Genomic DNA, 19,035 nt, shown 5'->3' on the forward strand with positions numbered 1-19,035 from the left:
TCATAACTGATGTTAAAATATCTGAGAAAATTCTAATACTTGTGCAATGATTCCTGTTTACATATTTCAGAAAACCAAAGCCTTTGAACACACAGAGGACTGGAAAGTATTTTCTTTCATACAAGCATGCTGAAAACTTTCAATTAATATTTTAACTAGACAGACAATTGACAACAATTTCAAAGATCATTTCCTAGTAAAATGTTTTATTTTATTAATTGAAAATGATTTAGTAACTACCAATTAATTCTCAGATACTATTCTATATTCTACAGGCCAACCAAATGATCTTAGTTGGTACAGATTTTCTTAAGAGGTCTTCTGTAAAGCATCTTGCCTCCCTTAGCATTGTTCTTTGATGGTGAAATTCTGTCACATTCCTAGATCTTGACTCTGCCTATGTCTTTTACCTTCAGTTATAGGTTTAATCTTGTGAGCTTTTACTTTCAAGTATAGGTTTAATTCTACCATCCTTAGTCAATTCATCATATTGAAGGTACCACAGTTAATAGAATTTGACTAGGCATGATCTAGTTAAAAATAGCAAACTGGAAAGACTTACAAGTGATATGCATTTTAGACTTTTTTAACCTGACTATTAGGTTTATGAAATTTAAGAACAATAGATCAAGACCTAGGTGATCCAGCTATTTTTTAATTAAGAGAATTGAATATTGTAAATTAATTAGAGGAGCTCTTGATTAATGATTTAATTTTGTGATAAACATTTATTTCTTGCATCTCTGTGTACTGGTAAAGGTAAATCTCATCTTGTAAATCAAAAACATGGTACTGGTAGGATGTTTGTTGCATTTAGTGATGATAGACTCTTTCAAGTGCAATTTCAATATTTAACTTTAAGTAGATAAAATATTATTATATGCAGCAAACATCTTTATGTCTTTTGGAAGAGAACCACTTCAAATTCACCATAAAATGTATAAGAAGTAATAGAGTACATACCCATGAGATCAAATGCTATTGCTCTATTTATACATTTCTGTCTAAACATCAGTCCTACCCGCATTATTTAAAAGTGTGATTTAATGAAGCAGCTTTTACTAAAGAATACTTTTTCAATGAAATCTGGCTACATTAGCCATATACCACCAGGGAAGCCCATATATATCTAATCAGATTTACAAATCATCCCAGGTACAGAGAAGAGATTAATTACTTCTTAGCTTAAAAAAAACTGATTTTTTTTAATATTTACTTTATTAAGTAGAAATTTGCATTATTTAGAAAAAGTGAATTAAAATGGATGTTAAATATAAGCATCCCCCCATTTTGAAAATTTAGTGGTAATATTTTTATTAATTTAAATATTCACTCTTTACTAGAGGATGTTTTCTACCTAAATTACATTTTGAACTAAATTTTATCCCAAGGCTTAATATGTACAAACTTTTAAATATTCATTGTCATTCATGTACAATTACATTAAAATTGTTCTTCAGTTCAGTTGCTCATGTGTTAGTTCAATTCAGTTCACTGGCTCAGTCATGTCTGACTCATTGAGAGCCCATGAACCACAGCATGCCAGGCCTCCCTGTACATCACCAACTCTTGAAGTCCACCCAAACCCATGTCCATCGAGTCAGTGATGCCATCCAACCATCTCATCCTCTGTCATCCCATTCTCCTCCTGCCCTCAATCTTTCCCAGCATCAGGATCTTTTCAAATGAGTCAGCTTTTTGCATGAGGTGCCCAAAGTATTGGAGTTTCAGCCTCAATAACAGTCCTTCCAATGAACACCCAGGACTGATCTCCTTTAGGATGGACTGGTTGGATCGCCTTGCAGTCCAAGGGACTCTCAAGAGTCTTCTCCAACACCATAGTTCAAAAGCATCAGTTCTTCAGCATTCAGCTTTCTTTACAGTCCAACTCTCACATCCATACATGACTACTGGAAAAACCATTGCCTTGACTAGACAGACCTTTGTTGACAAAATAATGTCTCTGCTTTTTAATATGCTGCCTAAGTTGATCATAACTTTCCTTCCAAGGAGTAAGTGTCTTTTAATTTCATGGTTGCAATCACCATCTGCAGTGATTTTAGAGCCCCCCAAAATAAAGTCAGCCACTGTTTCCACTGTTTCCCCATCTATTTGCCATGAAGTGATGGGACCAGATGCCATGATCTTCATTTTCTGAATGTTGAGCTTTAAGCCAACTTTTTCACTCTCCACTTTCACTTTCATCAAGAGGCTTTTGAGTTCCTCTTCACTTTCTGCCATAAGGGTGGTGTCATCTGCATATCTGAGGTTATTGATATTTCTCCTGGCAATCTTGATTCCAGCTTGTGTTTCTTCCAGTCCAGCGTTTCTCATGATGTACTCTGCATATAAGTTAAATAAGCAGGGTGACAATATACAGCCTTGACGTACTCCTTTTCCTATTTGGAACCAGTCTATTGTTCCATGTCCAGTTCTAACTGTTGCTTCCTGACCTGCATACAGGTTTCTCAAGAGGCAGGTCAGGTGGTCTGGTATTCCCATCTCTTTCAGAATTTTCCAGTTTATTGTAATCCACACAGTCAAAGCTTTGGCATAGTCAATAAAGCAAAACTGGATGTTTTTCTGGAAATCTCTTGCTTTTTCGATGATCCAGGAGGTGTTGGCAATTTGGTCTCTGGTTCCTCTGCTTTTTCTAAAACCAGCTTGAACATCTCGAAGTTCATCGTTCACATATTATTGAAGCCTGGCTTGGAGAATTTTAAGCAATATGTTAGTATCCATAGAAAACTGGCCTCTTAGTTGTGGTATGAGGAACCTAGTTCCCTGATACAGGATTGAACCCCAGCCCCCTACACTGGGAGCACAGTCTTAACCACTGGACCACCAGGGAAATTCCTTGTTTTTCTTAAATCAGGAGGAAATTGTAGTTATAATTCAGAGAACTCAGATAAACAATTACAGTAATAAGGCCTCTAGGGTTATTTAGCACATGGATTCTATTCTTCTTGCTAGACAATCCATCAGTGGCCCCAAATCCTGGGTGTATAACAGCTTAGTGTATTGCTTACATGATAGAGGCATATGTGCCTTTCAGTAGGAAAGAAAGCCAAGTTCAGTGTAATAGACAAATTGTATTACAAGGCAAACTAAGCAGAAGAGACACTGCATGCCCAATCAACTTAGCCTCTCGGCTGTGAGCATCTTCAAAGTAGCCACTAGGGTATATATTTAGCCTGTAGCTAGTCCATTGAATTTCATTCCCATCCAGAAAATGATTGTCATAAAGCTTTGTCTTGTTACTGAAAAATACACTACAGCATAGTAGCTATAGAAAGGAGGTATCCAGGGAGAGCCTGGCTGTTCAGGTAGATGCTTCTGGAAAGCAGCCAACAAGGCTGACTCAGGTGAAAGTTGCATTATTTATTTTACGCTGAAAAGTGTAAAGACTTGTTCTTGAGAATTTAATAAAGTGCTTTCATATGTCACATTTCATCTTATATTCTGTTACGTCCTTCAATCAGGATGAATGTACTCTATCTTATCACAGAAAAGGTCTGGATTTTTACATGTTCAAGATAGAATTCTTAAAGAGATATTCAGTATCCTGCACTTCCTTTAGAATGTGACATCACATAAGAACAGAATGGTAAAATGAATTCAGTATTGTGACTACTGCCTGATTTTTATAAATATATTTTCTAGATCCTGTTAAATATGGACATCATATTTACTATTAAAGTAGCTAATGAAAAATTGAGTCTCCAGTTATCTTTTGAAAATCCTAAATTTGTTCATTTTAAAACTTTCATGATTTTTTTAGGTTTTCAAAAATACAAAGATGAAAATATTTATATGCAACTAATTTAAAATAATCAGAATTCAATGCATATTAATTAGTACATTTATACAACTAGCCTCCCAGGTTTAATGTCATGTATTTTAAAATTCTTTAACTTATAGATGGCAAACACATTATAAATCAGAATAAAGTATTTTTCTTTGTCCAAGTTATCAAGGCAATATAAAATATTATACACTATTAAAAAGCAAATATAGGCTCATAAACATAATTCAATATACAGAAAAGATATACAGAATGCATATTCATTTATCAAGGACCAGATTGAAAGCCCTTGCTAGTCAATATTCACTATTTCAACTTTTATTCTAAGACAATTTCAGCCTGGCCATAGATTTAAAACTTTGAGTTAGTCACCTTTTCCCTTGATATTTGAATCTGAAATAAAGCAGTAAATGTTTCAACTAAAGTAAAATTTGTATTTGAATTATTTCTAGTATTTTAGGATAATGTTTAATTGATTAAAGTTTTATTGACCAAAGTCCAATAGTATGAAGACCAAATTTATTTAATACATTCACTTTCTCTGTTGTCTCAAAGGCATTGCTCATACCTGACCTGCCAATCTTATACTGAATAGTCGAAATAGCCACAGAACTCACACAACACAATAGATACTTTGCCAGAAAAGAAAAAAAAACCTAATTAGGTTGTCCTAATATTCTACCAGTGATAATAAAACATATACAAAAGCCAAGCAGGTCATCATGTTGCTAGTAATATATAACTGATAGAGGCTTGTTCAAATGATTAGATAATCAAAACCTACAACTGAATTTATATCAGAGGGAGATAAAGGGAAGCAATTAATTGTTAGCAGGATATTTTTAAGCTGAATAGAAATATCTTCTTGAATATAAACCATCCTGAAGATTGTATGAAATAATTCCATTATCAAATTGATACTAAAGTTTTTAAATATAAAAGATCTAAACTTCACTTTCATCAGGATACTCCCTCTTCCCCTCTACACTTACAAGCAACAAGCAAACATCGTGGTTAAGACCTTTACAAGGTCTAAAGACATTTCCTTGAACATTTGGTACTAATGTCTCCTAATCAAGATATCTTGAAGATATTTGTAAAATATACTATCATTTCAAAAAGACTATTGCTGTCCATTCTCAATAGGCTTCGATTATAGTGGCTACATAAATGACTGACTAACACTTCTTGATAATAAGTTATTCAAACTCCAATCATATGTTCACTATTGCATCCTTCTAATCATTCCTAAAATTTCAAAATCTTAGAAATAATGTGTGGTCTTTTATTTGACAACTCTTGAAGAAGAGTAAGTAGTTTAATATGATTCAGATATGGGGAATCTAGTGAGAATTAGCTTTACATGAAACTGTAAAGATCGCTGTCAAGTTTGAAGATTCTTGTAAATAATGTGAATTTTAACATGAAAGGAGTAGGAGTTTTCAAATTTTTTTTTTATCAAGAGAATGCCATTATTAATGTATGCTTTAGAAAAGCAACTGTAGACATAAAATAAAAAGTGGAAAATAGTGAACAGAATCTAGATTTCAGGTGAAAAATAATTATCTACAGCTTCTAATGCCAGTCATTGATATTTATATAATACCCATATTAAAGACTCTTGAGAGTCCCTTGGACTGAAAGGAGATCAAACATAAAGGGAATCAACCTTGTATATTCATTGGAAGGACTGTTGCTACAACTGAAGTTCCAATACTTTGGCCACCTGATGCAAAGAGCCAACTCATTGGAAAAAGCCCTGCTGCTGCTGCTGCTGCTAAGTCTCTTCAATTGTGTCCGACTCTGTGCGACCCCGTAGATGGCAGCCCACCAGGCTTCCCCATCCATGAGATTTTCCAGGCAAGAGTACTGGAATGGGCTGCCATTTCCTTCTCCAGACACTGATGCTAGAAAAGATTGAAGGCAGGAGGAGAAGGGGACGACAGAGGATGAGATGAGTAGATGGTATCACAACACCAACTCAATGAACGTGAGTTTGAGCAAGCTCCGGGAGATGGTGAAGGACAGGGAAGCCTGGTGTCCTGCAGTCCACAGCATTGCAAAGAGTTGGACATGACTGAGTGACTGAACAACAATAACAACATATTGTATATCAGATATATATACCCATTTTATATATATATATATATTATTATTGTGTAAGGAGAAAGTTTATTTAATTCATGACCATCTGTTATTTCTCTCTTTCTCCTTCTTGGCATTCAGGAAGGAGACAAACAGATTTTAAGGGAAACATCTACACATCAGCTGAGTCCAGAACACTACATGCATACTTTCAAAGATTTGTCTAATTTCTCAGGAGCCCTCAATGTCACCTATCGCTACTTAGCTGTCATGCCTTTACAAAGAAAGCGTAAGTATACTTATATTTTTAAAATCAAGAACAATAAAATACTTTGTTTTAAAAGAATGATAACATGTTTCATTTGTATAACAATAAATTTATGGGCTTTACTAACATAAGATATATTTTGGGAAACATTGTGTTTCTTCACAAATTCAATTATTCACCAATCCAATTTCATTAATAACAACACCAAAAAAAATTAAATGTCTAATTGTGACATGAAATTTTTAACAGTTTGCTATAGAATTCATGTAGGGAGACTAGGAAAAAGCAATTCACTTTAACTTTTTTAAGTTAGCTTTTAAAAATAATTATTCCCACAGTGATACATTTCCAAACATTGGTTTTATGACATGCCCACCAATTTGAAGTAGTGAAAATCATTGTATTTGTTTCCTAAGATGTCATAACGAACAATCACAAACTAGGTGGTTTGAAACAATGGAAATTGATTCTCTCACATTTCTGGAAGCCAGAATTCAGAAACCAGGATGCTGGCAGCACCAGACTCCATCTAGAGGAGAATCCTTCCTTGCCTCTTCCAGGTGTTGGTCACACTTGGCATCCCTTGGTTAGTTGTAGCAAAACTGCAATCACTGCCACTCTCCACATGGCCCTTCTTTGTCTCTCTGTGTCCTCTCCCGTTCTTATAAGGACATTAGTCCTTGAATTTAGTGTCCAATCTAAATCCAATATGATTTCATCTGGAGATCTTTAACTAATTGCATCTTAAGGTCACAGTCTAAAGTTCCAGGTAGACATGAAATTTTGGAGGCAATTATTCAATCCACTACAGGCACTTTGATCCAAGAAGTAACATACTACATTTCATGGATTTCAAGACATTGTAAATTATAGACAATATCATGATCTAATTGATGAACCACTAAGAAAGTACAAGCATCATCAAGTTTAAGTTGTAAGATGCTATCAGTTGTGATATACAACCTGAGTTTAAAATATTTCTGTGTGAAAAAATATGTTTTAGAATCAGTGATACACAGTGATATCATGAACTTCTTAGTAGATGGTGTGGAGACCACAAAAATTGAGTTCCCTGTTAAGAAGCGTTTATGCAAGTGAGTTTGTGATCACCAGGTTGAGGAAAAAATGCAATAGTTTAGCTTTCTTTAGATCTTTTTTCTTCCATTTCAAATGTCTACTTCTCTTAAACTTCGTCCTAATTTCAAAGACTGCCAGCCACTATTTTTTAAAATCTCCATCTATTGCACCACCTTTGTTCACACATTACTAATCCCTTACAAATGTGTGCTGGCACATATACCAACTGCTGTATACTAAAGAGGCAATATAAAACAGAGAGTTTGTGTATGTTAGTCACTCAGTTGTGTCTGACTTTTTGAGACCCCATGGACTGTAGCCTTCCAGACTCCTCTGTCCATGGGACTCTCCAGGCAAGAATACTGGAGTGGTTTGCCATTTCCTTTTCCAACTGCTTTGTACTAAAGAGGTAATATAAAACAGAGAGTAAGAGCAGGCAAGAATATTGCAGTAACTTGCCATTTCCTCCTCCAGGGGATCTTCCTGACCCAGGGGTTGAACCGGTTACTCCTGTGTCTCCTGCATTGGCAGTCAGTCTTTACCACTGCGCCACCTGGGAAGCTTTTGCATATTTAGCATAATCCTTTAATCACAAAATGCTCTATATATGATCATTCACTTAGATGTACTTAATAGAGTAGAAGGCCTAAGGGGAAAAGAACTTTTTTTTCTTTTTTCTACGTTATTCAAAACCCAGTTTCACCTTTAATTTGTCTTCATTTTGGATTCTTTTGTTCAGGATTTCTTACAATTGGAATTTCATCAGTGAGACGAAAAAAAGGAAGCTATTTACTTGAAACAATCAAGTCAATTTTTGAGCAATCCAGCTACGAAGAATTGAAGGAACTTTCAGTGGTGGTTCATCTAGCTGACTTTAACTCATCCTGGCGTGAGGTCATGCTGCAAGATATTACACAGAAATTTGCCCACCATATTATTGCTGGAAGGTTAATGGTTATACATGCTCCAGAGGAATATTACCCAATCCTGAGTGGCCTTAAAAGAAATTACAATGATCCAGAAGATAGAGTCAGATTCCGTTCCAAGCAAAATGTAGATTATGCTTTTTTGCTCAACTTTTGTGCCAATATTTCATACTATTATGTAATGCTTGAAGATGATGTTCGTTGTTCAAAAAATTTCTTAACTGCCATCAAGAAAGTCATTGCATCCTTAGAAGGAACTTACTGGGTAACCCTTGAGTTCTCTAAACTTGGCTATATTGGAAAACTTTATCATTCTCATGATCTCCCACGTTTGGCACATTTTTTATTAATGTTTTATCAAGAAATGCCTTGTGATTGGCTATTGACTCATTTCCGGAGTCTGTTAGCTCAGAAAAATGTGATTCGTTTTAAACCATCTCTCTTTCAACACATGGGTTATTATTCATCATATAAAGGAACTGAGAATAAGTTGAAGGATGATGATTTTGAAGAGGAGCCATTTGACCTCCCAGATAACCCTCCTGCAAGTCTTTATACCAACATGAGTGTTTTTGAAAATTATGATGCAAGCAAAGCCTACAGTAGTGTTGATGACTACTTCTGGGGGAAACCACCTTCAACAGGAGATGTCTTTGTGATTATATTTGAAAAACCAATTGTAATAAAAAGAATTAAAGTGAATACTGGAACAGAAGATCGACAAAATGATATTTTGCATCATGGAGCTCTAGATGTTGGGGGGAATATTAGATATTTTAAACAAAATAGACAATGTGTTACTTACATTAAACTAGGAGAATTCAGAAATGGAAACTTTGAAGTATCTGATGTAAATCAAAAAATTCCATTTGATATCCATTGTATGAGGATATATGTTACCAAAACACAAAAGGAATGGCTGATTATTAGGAGTATTAGCATTTGGACTTCTTAGCCAATTAAATCAATATGTCCAGTTACTAAAGCAGGTCTTCCTGTTTCCTGCTTTGCTACTTCCTCTTTTGCTCCCTTTGTCCTTTAGAGGGAACGCAATGGATTGGATATTTAAAAAGTCAGTCATTGTGGCAGTTCTGATCTGCTCATTGTCGGCATACTTTTACTCTTATACACACATTTATTTTAACTTTTGAAGCTGAGAATCAGTTCATAGTTAATAATACTTTTGTTTATATTTTAATGTTACTTTCAAATTTTCACCTGCATGTCAAAATGGTGACATGAAGGATTTAAAATGAGAAAATGTGGTTTGTTCAATGGTGAATCTTGAAAGATAGTTCCCACTGTATGCACTTATTCAAGAATTTATTTCATTATATCATCAGATTATTAAGCATCTCTGTGACTATGCAGTTGGTTAGAATGATAATCTGTCTTGTTTTTCTTGTAAACTTAGGTTTCCATAGACTTCTGTACATCTACAATGAATACCTCCTCATAGAAGTGATGTCTTTACAACAGAACTTTGTGTGTCTCTGAGGTGATGAAAAGAAGAAAAAAAAAAACTTAAAAATATTCTCCCCTGATTATTTATATAGGAGGGGAAATTGTTCAATGTATAAAAATTTGAACACCTACTGTCAATAAATTTTCTGTGGGAAGCAGTCTTTTTCCAGGTTCCCTTTTGCAAAAATAAAGGTTATGCTCAGTATTTTCAGGTTCCACTGGGTACCTGCATTTAATAGGAAAAAAATAGAGAAGGCTTATGGTTAGTCCATTCCTAATGAACATTTTCAGTATATGCAGAAAATTTTTGAAATTGATTTTATATGTTTGTATTAAAATTCATATGCTTAAAATCCTTGTGATTTATCATATACTTTTTTGGAGTTCAAATGGACATTTTATGAAGGAAGAACATAAGAAACAGAAATCAGTCATTTTTTCTACACGCATAGCTACTCCAAGATGAGAGATCAAATGTTTTAATACCCAGACTATGTTCTTTCTCTTATGTAAAGATTGGTCTTCACATAATTTATGATTTTGTTTCTCTGGTACATGAGTCTCAGTTAAAAAGTTATTCTATCTGAAAATAGCTTGCATAATTTTTCCATAAGTCATGTTGTCATTCTGTAAAATAATCCTAAAGTGTCCTAAATGATACTCTTGTGATATATACACCCAAATGGTAAGCAAACTTGTCTAAATTTTACTGTGAGGGACTTCACTATAGTGTCTACACCATAGAGTCATTAAAGCAATTCAGGACACCTACAATAGTGCATCCTAAAATCATTGTTTTTTCAGAATGTCCTGAGCTTGTCTCATCCTTTTCTTTTTTGACAAACAGCAAAGATGAAGTGATTTATTGTTTATTGTTGTTCAGTCGTTAAGTTGTATCCAACTCTTTGTGACCCCCATGGACTGCAGCACACCAGGCTTCCATGTCCTTCACAATCTTTCCCAGAGTTAACTGAAACTCATGAAGACAAATAAATATACCATTATATAGATCAATGTGCAACATATACAATATGGAGAGATAGATGAAATACCAGACTTGGGATAATGAAAAGACATAAAGAATTCCTCTTGTTCTTCTTTCCATCCTGAAACAAAATTCTTAGGAATCACTTGTATGATAGAGTCCAAGAAAAGACTGGAAAATATTTTATTAATTCTATTCAAATAAATTAAATTAGAAACTCAGATAAAATTATTGAGAATTTTTTTATTGATACAATAGCTAATGTGTACTTTCTTTGCACACAGTTGCTACAGTATTTGAGAAAACAATGAATGTATAATATTCTGTGGCACATTTAAGTGTCAAAGTTATAACAAAAATACTGCCACTAAACTGCCAAGGAGGAGACGTAAGAGAATCAGGTTGGATCCTTGGGTCGTGAAGATCCCCTGGAGAAGGAAATGGCAGCCCACTCTAGTATTCCTGCCTAGAGAATTCCATGGACTGAGGAGCTGGGTGGGCTATGGTCCATAGAGTCACAAAGAGTAGGACACTACTGAAGAGACTTAACACACACGCCTGCCACTAAACTATTACTTTTATTTTGATTTGGAGGATGCTTGCCAGTACTTAAAGATACTCCATATTCTTGACTTTTCTCTCTTTTATTACCTGGCTAACTATATAGTATTCTACACATATCTTAGAAATTAGAAATAATCTTTTTTTTCTGCACTTTCAAGGATAAAAGGTATACAACAGGGACATAAAATACCAAGACCTAGGTAGACTCCATGAGGTGAGTTGTTAACTTTTACATATTCTTATGAGTGTTCACGAAGGCCAACCATTGACATTAAATTCTGGAAAATACCTCAAGAAACATTAATGAAATGGAGTTTTGCTGGAAAATTACAAATGCAAATGTGAACTACTGAGGTCACATTTCATCTTAAATTTGAGCTTTTCATTACTAAAACTGGGATTGCCTAAGCTGATCAACCACCTAAGAATGTCTCTGTTTTCATTACAGGTTGACCGTGGGTCAACTTTCTAAGGAAAAGACTTTGACAAAGAAAGCTTCTCCATTATGGATCAGTGGTACAAATAACCTTTCTCTTTCAAAAAACATCTGACCAAACGTTCTTTATCTTTACATGGTTCAAGGTGTAATCCTATGTTTTAAAATGAATAAGACTCCAGTAATCTTGTCTCAGAAACACAAAGCAAGAAAGGGAAGTTTAATTATATTCTGTTATTAAGCATAATGTGATGTCTCTCTTTGCAGTAATTTTAAAAACACTTACATCAAATTCTTTTTGCAAATGTCCATTGAAAAAGACTGGAATGTGACATGAATTATTGAGTTATTTAATTGCTATAAAATAAGATACTGACAGGTTTCAAGCACAAAATATGGTATGACCATAAAAAAAAATCTTGATTTGTATACTTTAAACTGACTTAAACATTACTTATGCTTAAAATTCTTAAGAGAGTTTTCAGTATTTATGAAAATCAAAGAAAAGCATCTTGTTAAAGCACAATACAAATTGGAGATAAACATTTTTAGAAAACACATATTTTAACAGCAATAATAAAGGTGGATATAAAAAATACATAAAACTTGTAATGCAAGCACTTTTACATTCTCATTGAAAAGTGGTAACCTTGTGCAATTTATAAATCAGATGTTTTCCAATTATAAAATATAATTTGGAAACCAATATGTCATTTAGAACTACTTCTGTCATACAGATGCACTTATGACACTGGAACATTCCATTTCTTACTGAGCAATATTCTTTGGGAATTTTTATAAAGCTATCATAGCAAAACTGTACAATAATGGTATATAAATGAAACAAACATGAAATATAAGATATAGCAGGGAAAGCATTTGTTCTTCTAGATGTTCATATGACATTTGACTTAATATTTGTCAGCTTGCAACATGCCCTTTAGAACATGGCACCTAGAATTAACATTGCAAACACTACTTGCAATCTCCTCCTACAGTTGAACATAATAATGTAATTCTCTACATTTGCCTTATCAATATATCCACTAATTCAACACTGTTATCTTTTTATCACCATACTACTGACTAATAGAGTCCACACTCAAACTTTATGATATTTGTTACATAATCTACTGATAAAAAATAATTTGCCATTTTGTACATGTTCAACTGATTCTCTGAAGATTTCTTTTAAGATTTAATATTAATTTCAAAAGAATCTCATGTTGTTTCTTCTGGCCATGATCCCATACGTTTCTGCTCTTGATTCTGTCATTCAGTATTTTAACATAATTTCTCAAATGTATGCTACCACAAATTTAATATGTGTCTTTTGTCCTCATAGGAGATACAGTGGAAGATTTGTGGAGATCTGAGTTGGACACCCAGTTTTGCAATTACTAACTTCTAGATATGAGAAAAGTTGTTTAATTTCTTTGAAATTCAGTTCCCTCATCTGTGAAATTGGAATAATTTTACCTTGTAGGATGTTAGAGCTGGTGATCAGATAATGTAAACTCATCAAGAAACTTATGTTTCCTTTTCTTTTAGCCATGTTATATAAGTGTAAAAGGATTTGGTCCTTCTACACTCTACCATAGGCCTTCACTCTGATCAATAGGAATCATAAACTTCACTGCCCATTAGAAATGTTCCACCTTTTTTATATCATGTCCAAAAGAATGTCATGTAGGATTATGTAAATGCATTCCAAAAATCAAAATATATTTCTGTCATTCTAATCTATGATTTTAGAGGTCTTATTCAAAATTTGTAACATCTGTTCCTAACATTTCCACTGTAAATATTAATGACCATTGCTTTTTTAAGAAACCTAAATTAATTTACTTTGAAAAATAAAAAAAGGCTTTTTACATTTCTAAAATTATTCTCAGAATCTTTATTAAGCTCATAGAACCATGGTTTTCAAAAAAAAAAAAAATTTAATGCTGACTTCCTGTTCTCTGGCTTATTTTCCATTGCTGGCAAAAGTGACCAGTGTACTGACATAAATTACACAGGTAGTGATGTTCAAACTTAGAACACAGGTGGCTTATCTCCTTGACTACTCTGAGTTTCTGTGCTTGTATTTCTACTGCTTTGAATTTCTTCTCTATTTATTTCAGAATTCTTCTTTTTTTAATTAATTTGTTTATTTTAATTGGAGGCTAATTACTTTATAATATTGTAGTGGTTTTTGCCATATTGACATGAATCAGCCATAGGTATATATGTGTTCCCCATCCTGAACACCCCTCCCACCACCCTCCCCACCCCATCCTTTAGGGTCGTCCCAGTGCACCAGTCTTGAGCACCTTGTCTAATGCATCGAACCTGGTACTGTGACCTATTTCACGTATGGTAATATGCATGTTTCAATGCTATCTCTCAAATCAGCCCACCCTTGCCTTCTCCCACAGAGTCCAAAAGTCTGTTCTTTATATCTGTGTCTCTCTCTGTTTCACATATAGGGTCATCATTGCCATCTTTCTAAACTCCATATATATGCATTAATATAATGTATTGGTGTTTCTCTTTCTGGCTTATTTCACTCTATAAACTAGGCTCCAGTTTCATGTACCTTATAAGAATTGATTTAAATCCATTCTTTTTAATAGCTGAGTAATATTTCGTTGTGTATATGTACCACCGCTTTCTTATCCATTCGTCTGATGATGGACATCTAAGTTTCTTCCATATCCTAGCTATTATAAACGTTGCTGCAATGAACATTGGGGTACACGTGTCTCTTTCAATTCTGGTTTCCTTGGTGTGTATGCCCAGCAGTGGGATTGCTAAGTCGTATGGCAGTGGCCACAGGACTGGAAAAGGTCAGTTTTCATTCCAGTCCAAAGAAAGGCAATGCCAAAGAATGCTCAAACTACTGCTCAATTGCACTCATCTCACACACTAGTAAAGTAATGCTCAAAATTCTCCAAGCCAGGCTTCAGCAATACATGCTCCGTGAACTTCCTGATGTTCAAGCTGGTTTTAGAAAAGGCAGAGGAACCAGAGATCAAATTGCCAACATCTGCTGGATCATGGAAAATGCAAGAGAGTTCTAGAAAAACAGCTATTTCTGCTTTATTGACTATGCCAAAGCCTTTGACTGTGTGGACCACAATAAACTGTGGAAATTCTGAAAGAGATGGGAATACCAGACCACCTGACCTGCCTCTTGAGAAACCTGTATGCAGGTCAGGAAGCAACAGTTAGAACTGGACATGGAACAATAGACTGGTTCCAAATAGGAAAAGGAGTACGTCAAGGCTGTATATTGTCACCCTGCTTATTTAACTTATATGCAGAGTACATCATGAGAAACTCTGGGCTGGAAGAAGCACAAGCTGGAATCAAGATTGCCGGGAGAAATATCAATAACCTCAGATATGCAGATGACACCACCCTTATGGCAGAAAGTGAAGAGGAACTCAAAAGCCTCTTGATGAAAGTGAAAGAGGAGACTAAAAATGTTGGCTTAAAGCTCAATATTCAGGAAACTAAGATCATGGCATCTGGTCCCATCACTTCATGGGAAATAGATGGGGAAACAGTGGAAATAGTGTCAGACTTTATTTTGGAGGGCTCCAAAATCACTGCAGATGGTGACTGTAGCCATGAAATTAAAAGACACTTACTCCTTGGAAGGAAAGTTATGACCAACCTAGATAGTATATTAAAAAGCAGGGATATTACTTTGTCAACAAAGGTCCATCTAGTCAAGGCTATGGTCTTTCCAGTGGTCATGTATGGATGTGAGAGTTGGACTGTGAAGAAGGCTGAGCGCCGAAGAATTGATGCTTTTGAACTGTGGTGTTGAAGGAGACTCTTGAGAGTCCCTTGGACTGCACTCAGATCCAACCAATCCATCCTAAAGGAGATCAGTCCTGGGTGTTCACTGGAAGGACTGATGCTGAGGCTGAAACTCCAATACTTTGGCCACCTCATGCGAAGAGTTGACTCATTGGAAAAGACCCTGATGCTGGGAGGGATTGGGTGCAGGAGAAGAAGGGAACGACAGAGGATGAGATGGCTGGATGGTATCACCAACTCGATGCACATGGGTTTGGGTGGACTCCAGGAGTTGGTGATGGACAGGGAAGCCTGGCGTGCTGCAATTCATGAGGTCACAAAGAGTCGAGCACGACTGAGCAACTGAACTGAACTGAACTGATGGCAGTTCTAGTTCCACTTTTTAAAGGAATCTCCACACTGTTCTCCATAGTGGCTATACTAGTTTGCATTCCCACCAACAGTGTAAGAGGGTTCCCTTTTCTCCACTCTCTCCAACATATATTGTTTGTAGACTTTTTGATAGCAGCCATTCTGACCAGTGTGAGATATTGCCGCATTGTGGTTTTTTGGTTTTTTTTTAATTAATTTTATTTTATTTTTAAACTTTACATAATTGTATTAGTTTTGCCAAATATCAAAATGAATCCACCACAGGTATACATGTGTTCCCCATCGCATTGTGGTTTTGATGTGCATTTCTCTGATAATGAGTGATGTTGAGCATCTTTTCATCTGTTTGTTAGCCATCTGATTTGGAGAAATACCTGTTTAGTTCTTTGGCCCATTTTTTGATTGGGTCGTTTATTTTTCTGGAATTGAGCTACAGGAACTGCTTATATATTTTTGAGATTCTTTGTCATTTGCTTCATTTGCTATTATTTTCTCCCATTCTAAAGGCTGTCTTTTCACCTTGCTTATAGTTTCCTTCATTGTGCAAAAGCTTTTAGTTTTAATTAGGTCCCTTTTTTTTTTTTTTTTTTGCTATTATTTCCATTACTCTGGGAGGTGGGTCAGAGAGGATCCTGCTGTGATTTATGTCAGAGGGTGTTTTGCCTATGTTTTCTTCTAGTAGTTTTATAGTTTCTGGTCTTACATTAAGGTCTTTAATCCATTTTGCATTTATTCTTGTTTTCGGTGTTAGAAAGTGTTCTAGTTACATTCTTTTACAAGTGGTCGACCAGTTTTCCAAGCATCACTTGTTAAAGAGATTGTCTTTTCTCCGTTGTATATTCTTGCCTCCTTTGTCAAAGGTAAGGTGTCCATAGGTTCGTTGTTTTGCCTCTGGGCTTTCTATTTTGTTCCACTGATGTATATTTCTGTTTTTGTGACAGTACAATACAATCTTGATGATTGTAGCATTGCAAGTATACTCTGAAGTCAGGCAGGTTGATTCCTCCTGTTCCATCCTTCTTTCTCAAGATTGCTTTGGCTATTTGAGTTTTTTTTTTTTTTTTTTTTTGTATTTCCATACATATTGTGAAATTATTTGTTCTAGTTCTGTGAAAAATACCATTGGTAGCTTGATTGGGGTTGCATTGAGTCTATAGATTGCTTTGGGTAGCATACTCATTTTCACTATATTGATTCTTCTGATTCATGAACATGGTATATTTCTCCAGCCATTTGTGTCATCTTTGTTTCTTTCATCAGTGTTTTGCAGTTTTCTATAAATAGGTCTTTTGTTTCTATACATAGATTTATTCCTAAGTGTTTTATTGTTTTCATTGCAATGGTGAATGGAATTGTTTCCTTAATTTCTCTTTCTGTTTTCTCATTATTAGTGTATAGGAATGCAAGGGATTTCTGTGTGTTAATTTTATATCCTGCAACTTTACTATATTAATTGATTAGCTCTAGTAATTTCCTGGTGGTGTGTTTAGGATTTTCTATGTAGAGGATCATGTCATCTGCAAACAGTGAGAGTTTTACTTCTTTTCCAATCTGGATTCCTTTTATTTCTTTTTCTTCTCTAATTGCTGTGGCTAAAACTCCCAAAACTAAGTTGAATAGTGGTGAGAATGGGCACCCTTGTCTTGTTCCTGAGTTTAGGGGAAATGCTTTCAATTTTTCACCACTGAGGATAATGTTTGCTGTTGGTTTATCATATATTGAGGTATGTTCCTTCTATGCCTGCTTTCTGGAGGGTTTCTATCATAAATAGATGTTGAATTTTGTCAAAGGCTTTCTTTGCATCTATTGAGATAATCATATGGTTTTTATCTTTCAATTTGTTAATGTGGTGTATCACATTGATTGATTTGTGGATATTGAAGAATCCTTGCATCCCTGAGATAAAGCCCACTTGATCATGATGTATGATCATTTTAATATGTTGTTGGATTCTGTTTGCTAAAATTTTGTTAAGGATTTTTGCATCTATGTTCATCAGTGATATTGGCCTGTAGTTTTCTCTTTCTGGCAACTTTGTCTGGTTTTACTATTAGGGTGATGGTGGCCTTCATAGAATGAGTTTGGCAGTTTACCTTCATCTGCAATTTTCTGGAAGAGTTTGAGTAGCATAGATGTTAGCTCTTCTCTAAATGTTTGATAGAATTCACCTGTGAAGCCATCTGATCCTGGGCTTTTGTTTGCTGGAATATTTTTTTTATTACAGTTCAATTTCTGTGCTTGTGATGGGTCTGTTAAGACTTTCTATTTCTTTCTGGTTCAGTTTTGGAAGTTTATACTTCTCTAAGAACTCATCCATTTCTTCCAAGTTGTCCATTTTATTGTCATATGGTTGCTGATAGTAGTCTCTTATGATCCTTTGTATTTCTGTGTTGTCTATTGTGATTTCTCCATTTCCATATCTAATTTTGTTGATCTGATTCTTCTCCCTTTTTTTCTTGATGAGTCTGGCTAATGGTTTGCCTATTTTATTTATCTTCTCAAAGAACTAGCTTTTAGTTTTGTTGATTTTTGCTTTATTCCCCTTTGTTTCTTTTTCATTTATTTCTGCCCTAATTTTTATTTCTTTCTTTCTTTCAACTAACCCTGGGGTTCTTCATTTTTTCTTTCTTTTTCTAGTTGCTTTACATGTAAAGTTAGGTTATTTATTTGATTTTTCTCTTGTTTCTTGAGGCAAACTTGCATTGCTATGAACTTCCCCTTAGCACTGCTTTTGCTGAATCCTGTAGGTTTGGGGTTGTCGTATTTTCATTAATTTCTATTCATATTTTGGTTTCCTTTTTTATTTCTTCTGTGATTTGTTGGTTATTCAGAAATGTGTTGTTTAGCCTCCACACATTTGTATTTTTAATAGTTTTTTACCACAGTTGACATCTAATCTTACCACATTGTGATCAAAAAACAAGTTTGAAATTATTTCAATTTTTTTTGAATTTACCAAGACTAGATTTATGGCCCAGGATGTGATCTATCCTGGAGAATGTTCCGTGTGCACTTGAGGAAAAGGTGAAATTCATTGTTTTGGGGTGAAATGTCCTATAGATAGCCATTAGGCCTAACTGGTCCACTGTATCATTTAAAGTTTGTGTTTAGTTTCTAATTTTCTGTTTAGTTGATCTATCCATAGGTGTGAGTAGCATATTAAAGTCTCCCACTATTATTGTGTTACTGTTAATTTCCCCTTTCATACTTGTTAGCATTTGCCTTACATATTACGGTGCT

General features: G+C 34.8%; 1 protein-coding gene across 4 annotated transcripts in view; it reads left to right on the forward strand.

The window, feature by feature from the left end:
• The window catches only part of MGAT4C (MGAT4 family member C), a 772,354-nt gene extending 758,859 nt beyond the window's left edge, over nt 1-13,495 (forward strand). For all 4 annotated transcript variants that reach the window (XM_027543212.1, XM_027543214.1, XM_027543213.1 and 1 more), the window contains 2 exons: nt 6,032-6,179; nt 7,975-13,495. In XM_027543212.1, coding sequence (XP_027399013.1) covers nt 6,032-6,179; nt 7,975-9,116 — 1,290 coding nt within the window. In that variant the 3' untranslated portion in view covers nt 9,117-13,495. The remainder of the gene's footprint in view (nt 1-6,031; nt 6,180-7,974) is intronic.
• The last annotated feature ends 5,540 nt before the right edge of the window (nt 13,496-19,035 follow it).

This window comes from Bos indicus x Bos taurus, chromosome 5, assembly GCF_003369695.1.
Source record: "Bos indicus x Bos taurus breed Angus x Brahman F1 hybrid chromosome 5, Bos_hybrid_MaternalHap_v2.0, whole genome shotgun sequence".
NCBI classification, from domain to species: domain Eukaryota; kingdom Metazoa; phylum Chordata; class Mammalia; order Artiodactyla; family Bovidae; genus Bos; species Bos indicus x Bos taurus.